This window comes from Poecilia latipinna, unplaced genomic scaffold, assembly GCF_001443285.1.
Source record: "Poecilia latipinna isolate Pla-1442-1.1 unplaced genomic scaffold, P_latipinna-1.0 Scaffold382, whole genome shotgun sequence".
NCBI lineage: Eukaryota > Metazoa > Chordata > Actinopteri > Cyprinodontiformes > Poeciliidae > Poecilia > Poecilia latipinna.
The window spans coordinates 146989-167015 of NW_015112998.1; the positions used below are offsets into that span (position 1 = coordinate 146989).

General features: G+C 39.9%; 2 protein-coding genes across 3 annotated transcripts; both read left to right on the top strand.

The window, feature by feature from the left end:
- The first annotated feature begins 4920 nt into the window (after positions 1-4920).
- cbx3b (chromobox homolog 3b) lies at positions 4921-9428 on the top strand. Of its 2 annotated transcripts, none has more exons than XM_015036839.1 (5): positions 4921-5213; positions 5579-5719; positions 5812-5968; positions 6551-6702; positions 9297-9428. In XM_015036839.1, the coding sequence occupies exons 2-5, from the start codon at positions 5580-5582 to the stop codon at positions 9415-9417; spliced, it is 570 nt and encodes a 189-aa protein (XP_014892325.1). In that variant the 5' UTR covers positions 4921-5213; position 5579; the 3' UTR covers positions 9418-9428. The 2 variants fall into 2 exon arrangements, with proteins under 2 accessions (XP_014892325.1, XP_014892324.1); XM_015036838.1 differs by having other exon boundaries at positions 4924-5228.
- A 1215-nt stretch (positions 9429-10643) lies between these two features.
- Positions 10644-13794, top strand: snx10b (sorting nexin 10b). Its single transcript, XM_015036837.1, has 5 exons — positions 10644-11627; positions 11709-11809; positions 11908-12009; positions 12187-12396; positions 12576-13794. The coding sequence occupies exons 1-5, from the start codon at positions 11535-11537 to the stop codon at positions 12703-12705; spliced, it is 636 nt and encodes a 211-aa protein (XP_014892323.1). The 5' UTR covers positions 10644-11534; the 3' UTR covers positions 12706-13794.
- Positions 13795-20027: the final 6233 nt, after the last annotated feature.

Consider the following 20027-nt stretch of genomic DNA (forward strand, 5'->3'; position numbering starts at 1 on the left):
AATAAACAAAGAGAGAGATTTGTTGAGGCCAACTTGATGTCCTCCTTCAAATGTTTCTGCATGAACTCTTCCAGACAGGTTTTCACAACTTTTAAAACAAATGAGCCTTAAATTAACGTCGTTATTAGGACTTTGTGTGAATTAAAACTTTTCCCTCTTTGATATATCCGCTTGATCTTTTACCCAGAAAATAGATGTATTAGGGAAAAAGGCGAAGCAAACAGCTCAGAGAGGTGCAGAGAAAATGAAAAGAACAAGTGGGAAAACGTTCAAAGGCAATATTCCTGTTTTAATGAACAGATTCCTCCCTGCGGGTAACGGAGGGGTCACTTGTCACCACTGACCTGCCAGTCTGAAAGTTACTGCATGCAATGGGCTCCACAGTGAGCAGCTTGAAACTCCCAGCCAGGAATGAAACGGTTTTGTTTACACTGGGGAAAAAAAACAAAAACAAAATAAAAACACTTTCTGCAGTAGTTAAGCTGAGCCCAGTAGTATTGCTAACGCAACACTCATGATATAATATTTATATTCTGAACTTGCACAGCTCCCCTTACTCTACATACTTTGAAAACTTCAGATCCAATAATGCTACATGTTCACTGTTGTAATTAAGACGCTTCAAGCACGAACCTTCCTAACAAGTTATTACCATGATGTAATGAAACTTTCTGACTTCGATGCCAGTTTTGCAAAAGTTCAGACTCAGTTCAGCCTCCATCCACATGAGGTTGTTTGTAGTAACATGATTTAGGGATTTTATTTCCCCCTTTGTTTTTTGGCAGCTTTGCTTCTGGAGGCATTACTGTTCCAGTAGTGACATTTGTCAGATTGGGAAATTTGTAACTTGATTTGAAAGCTTAAATACTCCCTAATTTTTCTCCTTAAATATTTAACATTTTTGCATTAAATGTGATCAAGAACGTAACTTATAAAAAGTTGTACAAGTGTTTTCTGTACATTTCAGGTTTTCTCAGTAATTTATATGAACATTTGATATTAGCAGTTGACAGGTTTGAGAGTTTTTCATTACAGTGTCTTTGATTATGCCACCTAAACAGAAATAAAGACTCTTTTATTGCAACAAAAATAACAAGGGAACATGTAAATATTGGCAAGCTAATGAGTAATCCATCACATCTCCTCATACTGAGGCAGCGTCGCTAAAAAGTGTTGAGTAAAAATGTTTTGAAACAGATCTGACATTAATTCATCATAATGGCTTATGATGAACTAATCTGTGGCTCAAACGAAGTCCAACATGTACTAGCTATGCTTTATTATTAGCATTATTAAAAAATACAACAGGACTACAGTGAACTACAGTGAATAAATCAGTATTTATTAGTAATACAAGCAACTTTAAACCCCAAATAGTTAGCAACACCAACAAACATGATTTCACCCACATCTTACAGTTTATGCATAAAGGGACCTTTCTCATAATCAGCAGCGATGAATCAATCCAGCTTAAACATAATATCTCATTGCTCAATCCTCTTCAGCCAGATATTCCTCTCAGGGTAGCCGGTTGTAAATTCAGAGCTGTGATGGACACCGAGGGGCCCTGCATGTGAAAAAGTATCCAGGGAGGCAAGAGAACAGAGACCTCTACTCAGACCATCAACAGACCCTCCCAGCGTGATCCCACCATCTGGACTATTTTCAGTTGTGTCAGGCCGGCTCTCAAGACCCGTAGAGGGGCAGCATTCACAGAGCGCAAGAAGAATGTGCTTTTTCTGGGAGGCGATGCTGTAGATTTAAAGGAATGATGTCCTCCAGTTGTATATCTTGTCACTCTGTGTGCTGGAATTTGTCCCTTTTTTTCAGCCACTGTATTTTATTTTTAGTGTTAGGGTCAATCATGGGCTCTGCCTGCTTCTCAAAAAGTCCCCAAATCACTTCATTATAAATGGATTTTTATTTATTTATTTTTTGTTTTCATTTAGTTAGAAAAAATTATTTCACTTCCAACTTCAGACGTCTAGATAGAAATAAAATGCATTGGTTAATGTAAAGTTAGTGTGAAAACAGGGATGTTTTTCTTTTTCCCCCAAAGCTGGGTCAACACAGGTTTCTGTCTTTGGTACAGAGATCTTTGAATGATCTGTACTGTAGGACCTCAATAAATCTGGACAGAACCTTTTTGCTCTGTCATTCCTGCGCCTGCAGCAACAGCTCAAGCCTATTAGTTGTTAGGTTTCCATCGCAACTGTCTGAAAAGCTCTCAGAAGTGGATAAGGGAGGGTTCAAAGGGCAACAGTGGTTCATATGGCCGACATCCAACACATGTCCTGATAGTTCCTAAAAGAACCCATTTACAAGTCTATGAAAGCAACATGTGGGGTAATATTTTAAATAAATAAAACAAAGAGGGACTTTGTTTTTTTAGTCTAATAAACCTTCTTATTTTCAAGTGACAAAGATCATGTCATGGCTTGAGATGCAACATTTTAATCAAACTTGATTTATTAGACATTTAGTCTGCACAAACACCGATCTTACTCTGCTGGCAAAAAGTTTCAGTACAAAATATTTCTTTGAGTCTGTCCATTTGTATTTTTCTTGATTTCCTTTTTTTTGGCATTTATTAATCAGTAGCTTGATTAATAAATCAAGCTACTGATTAATCAGGTGTAACGAAAGGCCAGGTTGCTTTGGGTCTGGGGTCTCTCATCTTCCTCTCAACAATATCTTATGGACTTTCTATGGGGTTCAGGTCAGGACAGTTTGCTGAGCAATCAAGCACAGTGGCACCATGGCTGATTTTCCTGCTGGAAAATGAAACCAGCATCAATCAGCAGAAGAGAGCATGAGATGCTCTAAAGCTTCCTGGTAGATGGCTACTTTTACTGTGCACTGTGGACTGTTATTGTTTTTTTTTTTTTTTAGTTTTTGAGGACCTTCAGTGCCAGAGAAAGTGAGATAAAAATGGGACTTATTCTGGCTATTATATATATATTTTTTTTGTCTGAGTCTGACATGACTCTTGCTCATATTTCACCCGAAAAATGGCCAAAACATCAACAGTGCAGTTTGTGCTGTGAGATAATAGGTCAGGAATGCACCAGATCTTTTAGCATAGTTTTAAAAACACAGACCTCTCGGGACAATGAGAAAAATTTCCTCTGAGATAATAAGATGTATTTTTTCTAGCACAATAAATGCTGGAACAATGCTCAAATCTTCTTAATGCAGATGTTAATCACAACCAAACAGCGAATATTTCGCACTATATTTCCCATTCACTTGAGCTCTGTTCCTTATTCTACCAGAACTTTAAATAACGAGCTCCTTTCTCAGCTTTTCATGTGTCTTGCACATTAATCTTTCACACTGGCATTGTCTTAGACTTTTCCATAAATTTTAAAGCCACTTTTAATCACATCTCAAGGGTCCAGAAGTTTTCCTCGTCGAGAAACTGAACACTTCTCTCATACACACAGCATGCAGATTCTTTTAGTGATGTTGCAGCATTCTTGAGTAACTTTCAAGAGCAAATTCTCTCCTTGTTGAATAATTCTTCCTTCAGGATGAAATTGTATTGGAAACTGAGGCAAATCCAAAGCATTCCTTTGTTAGGCCACCTTCAAAGAAAAGTTGTTTGACTGACAGGATCTCATGCATAAATTCAGACATATTGGAGGCAAAAAGAGCATTTACGTTAAGGTCCACAATTTCCAAACCAGTTAGGCAGCGCCACCTAGCGATGTTTACAAAAATAATGTACAAAATCGAACTGGTCATGGTGGGATGCTAATGAGGCTTATTTGACCAATTGGCAGTGCTGGCGTTTCTCATTGGTTAAATTTGAGCTGCCAATCAAACCTTCTCCACACTTCTTTTCTTGAGATCTCCGCAGTAGCGCTCAGGAGTGTGAGGGGAGCAGACCTCCTCACAGACAACCTTATGAACTTAGAAACATGAGTTTATAAGTGCATGACAAAACAATAAAAATAAAAGGTCGGACAAAATCTCAAGATTATGGAATATTTAATTGTATTGACTAAATACACTGCTCAAAAAAATAAAGGGAACACTCAAATAACACATCCTAGATCTGAATGAATGAAATATTCTCATTGAATACTTTGTTCTGTACAAAGTTGAATGTGCTGACAACAAAATCACACAAAGATCATCAATGGAAATCAAATTTATTAACCAATGGAGGCCTGGATTTGGAACCACACACAAAATTAAAGTGAAATGTTCCCTTTATTTTTTTTGAGCAGTACATATTGACTAAGAAATTTTCTGTAAGCAATATATATTTACAAACAAATTAAATTAAGTAAAATTATTCAGAGGTTATACATATGTGTGTGTGTGTGTTAAATAAATACATATATAAATTAAATTGAAGGAGTACACATTATTAATTAATTATATACTATAATATAATATTGTAATATAATATTATGAATCACAGTTTGTGTGTAACTTAATTTAATTCTTGATTCATTTGCTTCATATGTTTTGTTTAATATATATTTTGTTTTACCTCAGTTTTTATTCATTATTTACTGTATTTGGATATTTTGTGCATTATTTGACCTGGTCTTATTTTAGCCCACTTTAATTTCAAATAAACACCTGCGACCATCCATCCATCCATCCATCCATCCATCCATCCATCCATCCGTTTTCTGTACACCTTTGTCCCTGGTGGGGTCGGGAGGGGTGCTGGTGCCTTTCTCCAGCGAACGACAATCTTAAAAAAAAAGAACAAACAAAATTAAGTATTTATGTATAACATTGTACATAGACACATTTATGTCTATGTATGCATGTGTATGTACGTGTGGAGATCTATTGGTCAGAAAACTGCCCCTTGCGGTACCCAACTGACACCCCTGGGTGGCAGGGCAGTTCCGCTCCGGCGGACGGGGACGCACGAGCAGGAGAAGCGGACTGCTCTCCGATTGGTCGGCGGTGTGCGCGTCCCCGTCGTCTCCTCCCGGTTTCCCTGGCATGACCTTTTCCCTTGGCAACCACTTCCTCTGAGCATCAACGGCCATCTTTAATTGTAACTCATTCATGAAAAAGTTGTTGTCGAGCGCATAAAAAAGAGCAAGCCGACCCGTTTGCGCGCGAAGCGGCGTCGACGGCGCTGTTTGCGTGCAGCTCGCTGCGACTCGCACAAAGCAGAGGCAGAAGCAGAAGCAGAAGCAAGCCAAGCAGCACCGCGGAAGACAGTCCGCAGAGAATAAGTAAACACCGAGAGCGTACGTTCGTGTTCCTCATTGTGTTGGGTGGTCCGTCACACTGTCTCTGCTTCACTCATTCAGCCTGCTGTCTGAGAAACAGACTCATACATAAAGTATCGGCGTGAATATGTGGACGCTGACATGTTGTGTGTCGAAGTGAAGTAAGAGTACTGAAACAGCAGGTGGAGCGGCGGCGCGCTTAAATAATCTTTGTCAGAAGGACACCGCATACTGATCTCTGCCATGTTTTTATGCAAATATCGAAGGATCTGTTGCGTTGATTATATATATATATATATATATATATATATATATATATATATATATATATATATATATATATAAAATTAATTTCCTAAATTGTGCAGGATGAGAAAGAAGCAGACTGCCAAACAGAGGAAGACTGAGGAGACTACAGAAGTCCAAGAGTTTGTGGTGGAGAAAATAATTCGGCGGAGAATCTTTAATGGCAGAGTGGAGTACTTCCTGAAGTGGAAAGGCTTCACCGAGTGAGTGAGACCCTGCAGAACCTGTCAGTGAGTGTCTGTGTTTGTTCACATGATCGTGAAACACACACCCTCCTCCTGCGTGTCACCAACAGTGCAGAAAACACGTGGGAGCCTGAGGACAACTTGGACTGTCCCGGGCTCATTGAGGAGTTTCTGAGAGACGCCCATCTATCCAGGGAGGTTGAAGAGGAGCAAAGCGAGCAGGAGTTCATTCCCAAAGAAGAAATGGCAAAGCAGGAGACGGAAATCGTGAGTTAAAAGCGTGGCAGTCATCCTTTCCATGTTAAGTTCCTTAATGTGAGTAAGGAAAAAAAAAAACAAAAAAAAAACCAGCACTGCTTCAGTATTTTATATTTTAAGCACTGTTTAAATTTGAAGACAATTGAGGAAGAAGGATTTGATCAGCCGACCAGTCTGGCAGATATTGTTCCTGCTGCTGCAGAACTAAAACACGTGTGAAGGTGGTTGGTTTTGGAACAGACAGAAAGCGAAAGTGGGTCAGATTTTTTTTATAACTGGCTTGTGTACAAGAACAAAAAAGATATGATTTATAACATGAGTATTCCGGAAAATTATACAATTTTATGTAAAAATAATAAAAGAAATCCTAGTTTGAAATGAGAAAATAAGAGTATAGAAAGATCAGTCCCAAATGCCATTGTCCAAATGTCACCCATCCATCAATTTCGCAATCTATGTATCAATTTGTCCTCTGGGCTTAATGGCAGAGTGTACAAGGAAACTTATTTCACCCATTTCATTGGCAGACGGGTTCATCACTCATCGCTTTCTCTAACAAAGACATCTTTGTCTTCGTTATTCCCGCTGTAGTCCCATGTGACGCCTCAGGAGCAGAATAGCGGTGTCCTAAAGCCAGATGATGAGGAATCCGGCGCCCCCACTGACCTCAGCACTTACCTCGAACCTGAATGCATCATCGGCTCCACAGACCGAAAGGGAGAGCTCATGTTCTTAGTCAAATGGTAACTTCTCCGCTTCCTCTTTACAATGTCAAAAGTGTTTTTATTTTCTGACATTTTATAGTGCAGAACAGACTTTGAGGCTGGTGGGAAAATTACAAGCACATAGAAACGACATGAGGGAAATTATGATTTATTATTATTATTATTATTATTATTATTATTATTATTATTATTATTATTATTATTATTATTATTATTATTATTATTGTTTTGGTTGCAATGGAAATGTGAAATGTGCTAGTCAAGCTGTCAAAGAGCACCAGGCATTGCATGTAAAAATGTGGAGGGAAGCAAAGGAGGGGAAATGTGTGCAAATAGCCGGTAATAGGGTTAATAACAGAGGTCTAAAACGCCATTCATCAAGAAGCTGCTGCAATACTATATTTTATGGCTGGGCAATATATTTTGCAGTAGAAACGAGATCAATAGAAAATACATCTGTTCATTTCAGTGAACTCCAATCTGGACCTGCCAGTAATCTGGCGGATGTTGGCAGAGGAAAGGCTTTAGCTGCTCAGCCTCTCACAGCCCAGCTAGGCGAAGTGGATGGCATCAGCTGTCTCACTCATTGTTTATCTAGCAACAACTTGTTGAGTAACTCGCTCTGCAGCAGATTCAGGTTTCGCCACCATTGCTCTCAACTGCTTACAAGTAGTTTTATAAAACGGTGTGGAGTGAAAGGGAGAAATGAATGCAGCAGCTCGAGAGGAAATTAAAGCAGGAAAGGTGATGTCTTCAGTTTGGCAGTATTTCAGATATTTAAAAGAAAAAACAAATCAATAATTATCCAAATCAACTTTTATGATGATGTGTTTTTCAGCCTTATCGCCCGACACTACGATATTTAAATCTGCTTTAGCTCAGTTAAAATCAAATACTTTGGACTGCAGATGTGATACTTGTGGCACTGTGGTGGGATGGCTAAGAAAGCAAGGGGTGGGAACAATTATTAGAACTGAAGGCACAGTGGAGTCACACTTCAATCATACACAATGTCGTTTTTTTTTTTTGTTGTTGTTTTTGCCGCAATCCAGCGAATTGTGGATGTCAGTGGAGGCAGCATACTGGTCTTAATCGGCTGTGAAAGAGGCTTTAGTGTCTTGTAGCTGGAATCACTTCAAAACCTTGGAAAGTACTTCTGACCACAGCAGATGGGATTTGTTGTTTTTATTTTACTCGACTGTTCCACACAGTTGACTTCCTATAATGTGTGACTGTACAGTCGGTTACACGTCATCATTACTTCCTCATGTTCGTTCCCCTTTTTGAGGCCGGCAGTGTTCAGCCTTAGACGAAATGGTAAGATTTCAGTGAGCAAAAAGTACGACAAGCAAGTAAAACTGAGAAAAAAAACTGCTGGAAAGTCCAACTTCTTTCACTCTTGTCGCTCTGCCTGCAGTCCATCTGCCAGTATGAGCTGATTGTTGAAATCCTGATCGTAAACATCACAATCTATTCCTTCAGTGAATTTATGCTGGCTATTCCTATTCCTATTTATTCCTGCTGGCTGTGAGTAAGACCAGCTTTGGACTTTAAGTGCAGGTGAAATGCAAATGTGTATCACGGTAGGTGTATTTGGACAAATGTGACCCAGTTGATGGCACTCTAACACCAACTGTTTGGGTCGGAGAGATTTACTGATTTTCACAGATTTCTTCTCACGTCTGCCCATGAGGACAGAAAACATTTTTGCTTTACCCAACCCACAAAACGATTTGCAAGATTGGGATTAGTTTTAAAACACTCAACAGCCAGGGGTACGGGGGGGGAGGGGGAGGGAGTTCAAATGCTAACACATGTCCAAACATCTATTCAAAAGTTTTCCACATTAGGGTTTAGATTTCTTAAAAAAAATGTGGTTAAAGCACCATTAGCAGTAAAGACAGACTCTAAAATCCTTCAAATATTTCCATTTCAACCAGCTTGACACTTCATTTCTTTGAGGTTCATCACATCTTTCCAGTGCAGTCAAACTGAGGAGGGAGTGTTTGTGCAGAACTATTTACAGATGTCACCAGAGATCTTTTAAAGGGCATATTTGTGGGCCTCTTTAAGATTTAAGTAATTAAACAAATCACTTAATAATAAAGCTAATACATAGTAGAAAAAGTACCTCTGACTTAGCTCAAGAGGTTTTTGTTGTTCTTGACTTGCGTCACCAAGCTCGCTATTAGTACAGTCCAAGGTTCCTTACTGATAGCAAAGTTAATTTTAGAAGTACAGTAAATATGTGGACTTTGAAAAATCATTAACTTTTCTGTGTTGAGAAATGCGGTTAAAAAAGAAAAGAAAAGAAAGGAAAACAATCTTTCACAACAACATGTTGAAAATGTCTTACTTTAATCCAGTAGACTGTTTTTTGTTGAGGCTTTGTTGTTGTTTTTTTATGGTAATTTTATATATTGGGTCTTTGCTTCACAAAATATTACCAAAATATTCAAAGAAGTCTAAAACACCAACCTCCTTCTTTAAAGAAATGTATATATAAGAACACCAATGCCAACAACAACAAAAAAAAAGCTTGACTGCATGGATTGCTTGTTGAAGCAGACGGCTGTATAAGCATTTTCTCTGCCCTGCGTTTGCCCTCACAGGAAGAACTCCGACGAGGTCGCCCTGATGTCGGCTCGCGAAGCAAGTGCCAGATGTCCCCAGGTGGTCATTGACTTCTACGAGCAGAAGCTGACCTGGCACTGTGGAGAGGGCGAGCAGTAAATATATATATATATATATATATATATATATATATAAAATAAAATGTGTGCCGAGGACTGTGGATAAGCAGCTGCACTTCCACCTAAAGATTAGTTTCTCCTCCATCGAGTGTCCTCCATCAGCTGACATTAAAGGCACGCGGCATGAAATCACGTCCCGCTGCAGGTGGAGCTTCCTACACTGGCAGCTGCGAGATTCTCAGCGGGGGATGAGGGTTTAAAGCACTGCCAGCTCTGCGGTGCTCAGTGAGGTTACTTTACCTCTGAGGACACCAAAATGGAGACTAAAGCTAACTTTAGTTCAGAACAGCTGATTTTTATTTTAATTTCGACTAAACTATTGCTGCATTCCTTTTCTGTGATTATGTAGCAGACTCGGTCACTGTGGTTGTGCTTTGTTTTTAGATACCGTTTGTTTTTGTTTTTTCTGTATTAAAGCATTAGGTACCTTGAAGTTTAATGTTAGCAGAGTGAGCTAACTGCAGGTCAGTGCACATTTCCACATGTGTAGAGATAAAGACTAACCTTGGTGGTGTTTTTTTTTTTCTGTTTTTCTTTTTTTTTTTTTATACTTGTGGTGTGAATTAACAAAAAAAGTCATTTTGTCTGTGTGACTCTTTCAAGTTTATTTTAAAATGCTAAAACAAATGTTGGATATTTTCCGATTCAGCGATCTGCAGCCTGTGTGTTACAGGCTACGTTCTCTGGATTTGGTTAAAATTTTACGACGTTTAGGTGTGGTAGCATTCTTTTTGCCAGCTGATCGGAAGTGCGCAGCAACATGTGGGAGAAGGGGCAGCAGTGAAGAAACTACTGCATTTAACAACTACACTCATTTGGTTCTTTCATCTAAAGTGACGTCCTGGTAGAAGTAAGTTTCTGAATACGTTGAGTTTGATTCCTTCTAGTATTTACCCTGTGAACACTTGTTACTAAATGTAGCACTTTAGTTAAGAGACTGAGTCACTGCTGGAATGACTCGGCTGTTTGTAGTAGATAACTGTTCTGATGGCACTGATGTGACTTTACATATCTCCCATGACTGTTATGGGACACCCAGCTGAACCTTAAACACACCTTCTGCTGTAACTGTTGACCTTAATCTGTGAAGTCTGCAAATAAACTAAACCTTTTATAACTCTGTCACTTATTGAAACGCCTTTAATCGCAACAGCGTCAGGTTTACTGCTCGGTTGATGTGGAGCCTTTGTTCAAACACTCTACTAATCTGGGCCTCTATGCAGGTTTTCTCGAGCTATGTTGGGGACCCAAACGCGAGGATTTGAGACCAAAATCGATCTTTTTGGCCTACATGTACAATGCTTTGTACTAACACATGACTGAGCACACCATCCACAAAGTGAAACATAGGAGGAGCAGAATCCTGCATGTCAGCAGATGGAGCTGGTCAGTAAAGCAGAGGGCTGACCTGGAAGGAAACCTGTTAGAAACTAAGGGTTGAATCGCCTCTTACTTGGATCAAGATCATATTTATGTGTTGGAATGGTGCAGCCAAGGTTTCTATTGCTACAATAAAGCACTTCTTATTGTTATTCTGATACATAAAATCCCATTAAAATACACTAAATTTTGTGGTTGTTGCGTGATAAAATGTGGAAAGGTCAAACGACCGCTTTTGGAAATCCCCAAAAGAGGCTGTAGATACGGGACTGTTTTACAGATTTTACTTGACAGTTCGGGGAAAGGCTTCTGTTTGTCTCGTGACTATATTTGGAAACCTTTGCTCCTCGGCAGTAAAAGTGGAAATAAAGGCACAAGCACAATGCTGTGCACGGCACTATCAAGTCAGGGATAAGCTTACTGACTTTGAGCTCTGTCTGTGTTTCGGATTATGAGAAGAAACTGAAAGTACTGGGAATCTGGTTGATTTTCTTTGAAACGTGATTTGATTAAAAAAAAAAAAGCTACACACTCGATCCAGGGCCAATGAGCAGACAGAAAAGGCAAAACAGGACTTGGAATACATGGGAATTTCCTCTCCTCCTCTTTTTTTGTTGGGCTTGTCATTACACTTCCTCTGTCTACTCATAAAACCCTTCCTCTTTGTTTCACAACACGGTTCACTCAGTTCAGCTCAGGATCTCTCCTGCCGTCTCCATGCAGCAGGTTATCAGTGTCTGGGTGCGAGACCCGCGGATACAAAAGAATGACTTCTGGCATGCCTACATGGACTATGAGATTTGTTTACACGTAAGTACAAGCGGAGAGAAGATGGCTTCACTAATGATGTGTCCTTGTTCTAACTGTGCTTCTGCTGTGTCCTGTTTTCAGACCAACAGTGTGTTCTTCAACAAGAAGACTTCAAGAGTGAGGAGGAGATTCAGTGAGTTTGTGTGGCTCAGACAGAAACTCCAGGAAAATTCTCTCCTACTGTGAGCAAATATGTCATTTGATAAATCTCAGGAAGACAAAGGTTTCTATTAAACTTGACGTCCTAAATGGTTCTCCTTTCTCCTGCGTGTTTTTGTAGCTTAAAGCTACCAGAGCTTCCACCCAAAAACCCCTTCTTCAGTCTGAACAACGCCCAGCAGGTTGCGGATCGGATGAAAGGACTCCAGAAGTTTTTGGAAAAGTAAGAACGACCTCACACAGCAGTGCATTTATAACTTGGAGACATCGCTTCGCTCAACCCAACTGGTGCGCACTGGTTTTCACCAGCCTCCAGACCACAGGACGTTTTCACATCCCCAGGCGGCACGCTACGCCACACACGGCAGATCCTTATTTGTTTATTTCCCTCATTTCTCAGAATCCTCCAGAGCAATCTGGTGTTATCCGACAGCTGCCTGCACCTTTTCCTTCAGTCCCAGCTGAGCATTTCCAAAATGGAGGCTTGCGTTGCCGGAAAGACCACCTTCACCGTGGCCCAGGCTGTGCAGAACTGCGGCCTGAGGAGATTTCACTCAGAAGAGGACCTGCAGAAGGACCTCGGCGTGTCCTGTGACTCTGACTCAGATAGGTAACGTAACATTGAATTTTCCGCTGTCTCGTCAGGAAAGTCCAGACGGAAACACTGCTCTTACAAGAACCAGCGACACATCAGCACAAACTTGTTTGGCAACAACGGATGCCAAACAAGCTAGGGCACAGCACCTGAGTAACCTGTGATAAACGTTGCTGTTTGTTGTGTTTTTGCAGCTCAGAGAGCAGAGATCCAAGGCACAAGACAAAGGAGTTGACATTAAACAAGTCGAGGAGTGCAGCCATCCTTGATCGGAGGGGAACCTGCCCAGAGGAGATGCTCAGCTGCTCGAATGGTTCTGTATGAAAACTGGAAACGACTGAATGAAAGTGAAAACTCGAGTCTGTTTACTTGATTCATGTCCGTCTTTCTGGATGTGTAATGACCTACGGAAAGCAACTTGTTTCCTTTCCCTGCAACCATTTTCACTTTTGTGTAATTTACATTGTCCTAATTGAAAAGCTGGTTTCACAAAATCAGTAGTTATTTTAATTTCAGCCTCCATTTATGTGCTTGAAAAAGTATTCACACCACTACAACTTTTTTTTTTTTTTTTTTTTTTCACAGAGTCTTAAAGTATGACGTCAGACGTAACCATTGTTATGATGCAGACCAACAAAAACTCACACTGGTTCTTAACATTTTTTGCAAATAGAAATGTGAGGTGAGAGAAGTGTGCGCTTGTATTCAGCCATGTTTCCCCTGATACCCCTAGATTATTGTTCACAGCAGGATGAGGTCATAAAACCACATACAAAACAAAATGCATGGTGGGAAAAGAAAGAGCAAACAAACACTGGATATAACAAAAAACACAACATCCCCATCGTGAAACATGGTCAGAGTTGAATGGAGAGATGAATGGCACTAAATTCACAGCAATACTGGATGAAAAACTGTTAGAGGCTTACCCACAGCATGTTCATGTGGCAAAATGGCCCTGTCAAAGTACTAACCTAAAAAATAATTGAGAATCTGCTGCAGAATTTGAAAAACAATGTCCGTAAATACTCTCCATCCAACTTGACTTTACTTAGCTGTTTTGGGAAGAAAAATGGGTAAAAGTATCAACTTGTTCATGTGCAAAGCTCACTTTTCAGATTCCTATTTATGAAACAAATTATTTTACTGCTATGTGTCAACTAGATTACTTAACTTTGTGGCCGAAAGTGACAAAAATGTGTGGAAAAAGTTTATTCGGGGGCATGAATGTTTTTGTAAAATTGTCCATAACATTTTGTTGCATTATGATGATATGCTGTGTGCATGGTAGAAACATGTGTAATAATGTTGTGCCTGCGGGTGGCAGTGTTGTCACAGTTCGTACATTTATCTCTCTCGGAAACGTGTTTTAACTGTGCCTTGTAGCTTTATAAATTAACTTTGACAGAAGCACGACGGAGTTTGCTCATTCGTACCATGAAAACGTCCCAATAGCAGGATAATATGTCAAGCAGTCATAGCCTGATGTCACTGTACGGGTCTCGAGTGTGGGAAGCTTGTCATCTGGTGGCCGCTGCAGTGCTTAGCAGGATGACATGTTTAATAAGGTCTCAGCAGAGTTTCAGCACACACACACCCCCACTTGTCAGGTGTGTGCCGGCCAGGAGGTCCTCTGGACTCCCACTGGACTCACTCCTGTCTGAGAAGGCCACCAGTAAGACAGGAAACATGGCTCTCTGCTGAGCAAATGCCAGCTGTGCTGACAGGCCGCTCCTTTAATCTGTCTGTGTTAGTTTGAGGCCGTTCCTTGCAGCTGCTTCTGCTACTGTGAGTTTCCTTGTATGTGATGCACTGTAAGGACTATTTTCCTAACATATGTACTGTGTGGCTCAAAGCTTGATTCCCATTAGAAGAAGTATTGTTTTGGGGCTTTTAGGTTAGGTTTAGTATTAGGTATGTTCTGGTAATGGTTAGGTTAGAGTCAGAGTCAGGGTTAGGCCATAGATTAGCTGCTTCTCTGTGCAGCAGCTGAGTTCATTATAAATTCAGAACTGACTTATATTAGGAAGAAGAGGTGCAGGTGGCCTTTCTTTTCTAAAGATATCTCTTCATATATGTGCGCATATGTTACTATACAGTACACATTGTTAAAAAAAAAAAAATCAGACCAATGTTTGAGTGTGTGCTGAAGACAGTTCTTTTATCTGATTATATATAAAGAGGTTAGCTGTTGAGCTTATTGTTTCTAAAACTAAAATATAAATAGTTTCATATAGAAACTAAACTATTAGACCTTCTACTGGGAATCTTAACAAAAAGGTTAAGTGAAACACTGATTCGTTATTCCAATTCCATCATTCTCCAATTTAGCAGAAGTGAAACAAACAACTGTACTCTACATGTTCTTTTCAAGATGCTGCAATAAGTGAAGTTTTTTTTCCCCCCGTTTAAATTTGAACATCCATCACTGGTGTTTTTTAGCCAACCCTTGTTTTAAGATCCAGCGTATTTTAACATACAACACTGTACACGCATCTTGAAAGGTCCCATCCGTCACTTCTCTCCACGTTCCCAATCCGAGCAGAGCCGTCGGAGTCTTTCTCCCAGACACAAACACCTCAGGTAAATTCAAAGATTCAAGGATTCAAGGAATTCAGGTAAATGTTTATTGGCCAATTCGCCTAGCTGCCATGTTTCTGGGTTCAGAGAGGAAGTCATGTATCTGGAAAAAACACACAAATGCAATATTACACCATGCGATCTGAGAGGGACCAGCCAGGATTTCAACCCTTGTAACCGCTGCGCCCTACTGACCCTCATATCTGCATACTCTTCTCCTCGGAGATAGATTTTAAATGGATGTGGAAATATATTTGTCCCTGCCCCCCCTCATCTCCTTGTGAAATAAAGAATTAACTAAGATCAAAAATATTTTAAAATTTAGCTGCCAGTTTCTCTACAGACGCTTGTATTGAAATGTTTAAGCATTTCAGGATTGAAACTGTTGGGTTTCGTTCAGCCTGAAGGGGAATATTGAATCTAATTTTAATGATCTGTGACTCTGGTGTGCCGGCCATTAACTTCAGGCTACCGTAATATGTCAGCAAAGCTCTTCTGCAGTAAAACCAGTAACTACTAAAAACAGTTTGGTCCGCTGCTGTACAAACAGCGACGCAATGCACTTTGTGTGAACCTCTGAAGAGGTTCAAGAGATTTGAAAACATAGTGATTCAGTAAAATTGTCAGAAAATGTGTTCTGTAAAAGCAACAAATGCTTTGTTTTTATTTTAGTGCAAAATTAATGACTATAACTTAACAGTAAATAGAGAAAGACTGGACAGAGCGGCGAGCCTTCTCTGAGAGACGTCTCTGCCTCACACCACAACATCATGTGTGTTTCTGCATCTAACTAATCTCATCTCAAATCTGCGTCGTCCTCCCTCGCTGTATTATCTTTCTACAGACAACAAATAAAAGTCCATCTTTATGTTGGAGAGAGTCAGAGATGTAACAACATAAAATCCCAATAAAGTTTTCTGTAGGGAGCTGAAAAACCAACGGGTGTACTGAGGCAGATATGCTCCAGTGGAGGCAAATTACAGATAAATCAGCGGCTGCTCATGCATTTTAAGTGCTGCATTATACAGAATCCATTAGTAGCAATAGCAGCTCAGCACAATTTAAGATATTAAATCTCTTTGACTGCAATTCTGCGGAACCCAGATGAGTCGATACTAGACAAAACTGAGCTGCACCGGCAACAGAGAGGCAATGGGACCTAAAGAGATAATTTAACAACAATCTACCAGGAGTATTTGTATGATAATGGGACAGTGAGACATATTATAAGGCACTGCAACCACTGAAAAAAAAAGCACAGAAATACACAAGATATTTCATTTCATACCAATATGAAATCTCCAGTTTGTAACTCTGTCAGTAAAATGTATGCTTAAGAGCCAGTGCTACCTTAATACAGAAAATAAAATACATTTTAAAAAGATTAAAAAAAGCTTATTTTACAACTATTTTTTTTCCTTTGTCTCTGAGATGGCGCAGATGGAAATGAGTTGACATAAAATGACATCAGTCATTCATCAAACCTAGCAGCCATACTGGTTCCCTCAGTTTTGCACAGCAATAGCTGCCCGTCTCCCTCCCTGCTCCATCATCTTCTGCGCGCTGCGGCTGTAGCAATCATTTGGAAGGAGTGTGATCACTAAACCAAGGAGAGCAGCAGCTTCTCATCTCCTTCAGATGGAGCAGATCAGCATTAAAGGAGCATCTCTGAGCCTGAGGGAAAAGACTGAGATTACAGTTTGTAATTTACTGATACAATATAGTATGGAAAGACATTTCCTTTGAAATTGGTACTTTAAAGTAGATAGATGAGGCGGCTGGGTCATGTGTTGAGAAAAGAAACATGTCTGTGTTATACTGCATCTTCATCTATTCTGTGCTAAAACATGTTTTCATATAAGTTGCCTTGCAGGATTGTTTCGCACTCTGCAAACTTTGTCACATTTCGTCACAGTATTACCACTTGAGATAGAACGACACACGGAGTCTTGCAGTTGTTAAGTGAATGAAAAATGGCATGTTTTGGGATTTTATTTTGCAAATAAAATCTTAAACATGCTGCATTCATTCCATCTAAGTCAACACTTTGTCTAACTTCCTTCTTGCTGCACATCTTTGCATCAGCTTTTCACATCCGAAGATGGATTTTTATTTTTTTTTGTTTTCCAATTGTTCTTTGCAGTTTAGCTGGAATCTATAAGTAATCACGTGATCTCTAATGGTAATTGATTGAAGTCGGTCTGATTTTGGAGCATAAGAGTAAGACATTAAAGTAATTATCCACATTTCACAACACCCACACTGATTTGATTTCATCATATATGCAGCAAATCAAAAAACAAACCAAATAAAACTGACACACACACACATATACATATATACTCCCTCCTCATCAGTGCATGAATTTGTGTCTTGGCTCTGGGGAACGTCACCCTCTGCACGTCACAGGATCAGGTCCCTCTGGACTCCTGTCTTGTTAGAGATGAACAATGCGTAGAAGGGGAGCCCTCTGGTCAGACAGGGAATGGAGACAGTGCCAGCGATGGCACTGTGAGGACGACAGAGGAGCTGAAGGAACAAAGGAGTGAAGTGGAGGTGTTGAGGGCACCATCTCCGGGGGCTCCCAAGCTTTGCTGCCAGCATGTGTAAATCAGCAAGCAGCTCACGGCTGCAATGAGGTAGAAAATAAAAAAAGCATAAAAATGTCTGCGTGAAATAGGAGGCGAGGAGGATTTTTTTTCTTTTCTTTTTTTATGATGAGCCTAAATTCTCCCCTCTCTGCTGTAGATCCAGTGACCGGCTCGGATTGTTTTTCACAGACAGTCCATCATCTCGGCGTCTGCATATTGACACAAATGATTCTCACATGTCTAATGTACAGACCAAATATTATCATTTTGAGTCACGACATGGATATGGGACTCTTCGGACATGCGTATGTATATTTAAGCAACTCTATTTAATTTACATGTGATCAAAACACATGAATGTACAGATTTCTGTCCCTTAATAAAAATAAAAAAAACATTTGTGCAGCCTAATGTTTTCAGGAAGAGAAAAAAATCCTTACTTCAAATTTGAGTTGTCATCAATATTGTAAAGCAGAAAAAGCCAAATGCTAGAGAGATGTATATGTTTGTGTTGATTTTCTACTTTGACAATGTTGCTCTATGTGTTCAAGAAAAGCAATAAATCCAAAAAGACTTGAAGATGCTTTTTGTTATATTTTAGATTAAAGTTGTTTGACACCAAAAGAGGTAGCTTGAAGTTAGTGCCTCTACCCGAAGAAGCAGCTACTTGCAGAAAAGCATCAAGGTAAATTAATATTTTGCATGCATTATCCACTGACTTGCTTCAAATACATGTGAAAGCAAACTCACCATCCTAGAGGTGGTTCATGCAGGAATCGGCTCTTCTACTAGCACCCCCACAACCAATTAGCATGCAGCAACATGCAGATTCTGTTGTTGGATAAAATGCACAGAGGCAGAACAAAAAGCTTGTGACCCAGCCTCCCTACAATCAGTAACAAGCAGATGGCTCCTAATCAATACTTGACCGTGCCAACTCCATTTTAATACACGCATAAAATGCAACAAAACATGTTCAGGATGCAACTGAAAGATATTTATATGATACTTGAGCACTTGAGTATGCTGCCCTGGGAAAATGCCTACTTTCCAAAATCTAAATCCATCACTGCACCAACAAGTCCAACATATGTGAGCAGCTTACACCTGCTATTGGGGTAGGTCTCAGTTGTCCTCAGCCACAAAACCTCCAGATCCTGACAAGATCAAGGAACTCCTAAAAAACTGGGGCAACAACATCTCTGTCAGAGGAGAACCACATTCAGTTTGGTTCTCAAATACCAAAACTATAATTTAAGAGTTTCGCCACTCACAAATACACATCTGTCACTAGAAACAAGTGGCTAAGTTCATACCTTTTTGCTTTCAAATGATATTCTCTTCACCCAATCGTAGGGTTTTCGCAAAACTCGGCACTAGATTCACTAAAATCTAGTGAATATCTGACAAAGTCTGGAGTCATGGTGTGCTTATGCCACTTTGTCGTGATTAGCAGGTCCATCTGTTGCCTGAGCACTAAATCAGCTCACATTAACTCGAACCCGGTCACATACTAAAGCTGACACAGAAGAGGAATGATGGCAACAACATCTTATCCAAGGGTCTAAGTTACTCCGGGCAGCTCTTATAATTTAGCCTTTACACTTTTACTTACAGTTAGAGCCTCACATGCCTCTCTGACCTCTGCTGATTACAAGCTGTCCTCCGAAAGCTGCCCGGATCATTACTCACCTCGCTAACTAGTACTGTAAATCAGCTGTCGATCACTGACCTGCTATCAGAGCTACAACAAGAGAGTAAACAGGGGGGCAGGCTGTGGTGCCCGCAGACTTGTAAATAATCTGCAAAGACATGAGCAGCAGCGAGATGTGGGAGATGTTTATGGCAGGTGAACAAACACCTGTCACTTTGATAAGCCTGATTTATCTCGACTCAGATGTCAGGGGTATAGCTCTGGTCTTCGTGACAGCTTTGGCTGCCAGCCTCACGTGCTGGAACGCGAGTCCTGTCTGCGGCGGTGATGTATACTGGAGAGTATGCGAGAGAAATGACTGACCAGCTCACGGCCGTAACAGCTTCATTAAGGATCAGCTGGTGTGTTATGTGCGTTAAGGTGGCATTCTGACCGCTAATGCAAGAAAAAAAAAATGAATAAACTGACTGATACCTTTAAACTACTCTTTGAATGAAGACTGTAAGATAGAAGGCAACGCCATCTTACTCCATGTGGTGCCTATAAAAAAAAAAGTCCATTCAGTTTCATATTTATTGGCAGCTAATTTCTTGTTTTACAATATAAAACACTTAAAAAAAAAAAAAGAAATCCACACCTTTACATACGACAGAAAGTTTTCCCTTAAAAACTATTCATATCTCTTGGACTTTTTCATGAAATGAAAGTACAACCAGAATTTTTAATGTATTTTATATGTCACATGCCAACATAAAACGGCATTTAATCGTAAAGTGGAACGTAAATGATACATAGTTTTCAATTTTTATTAAATAATGAAA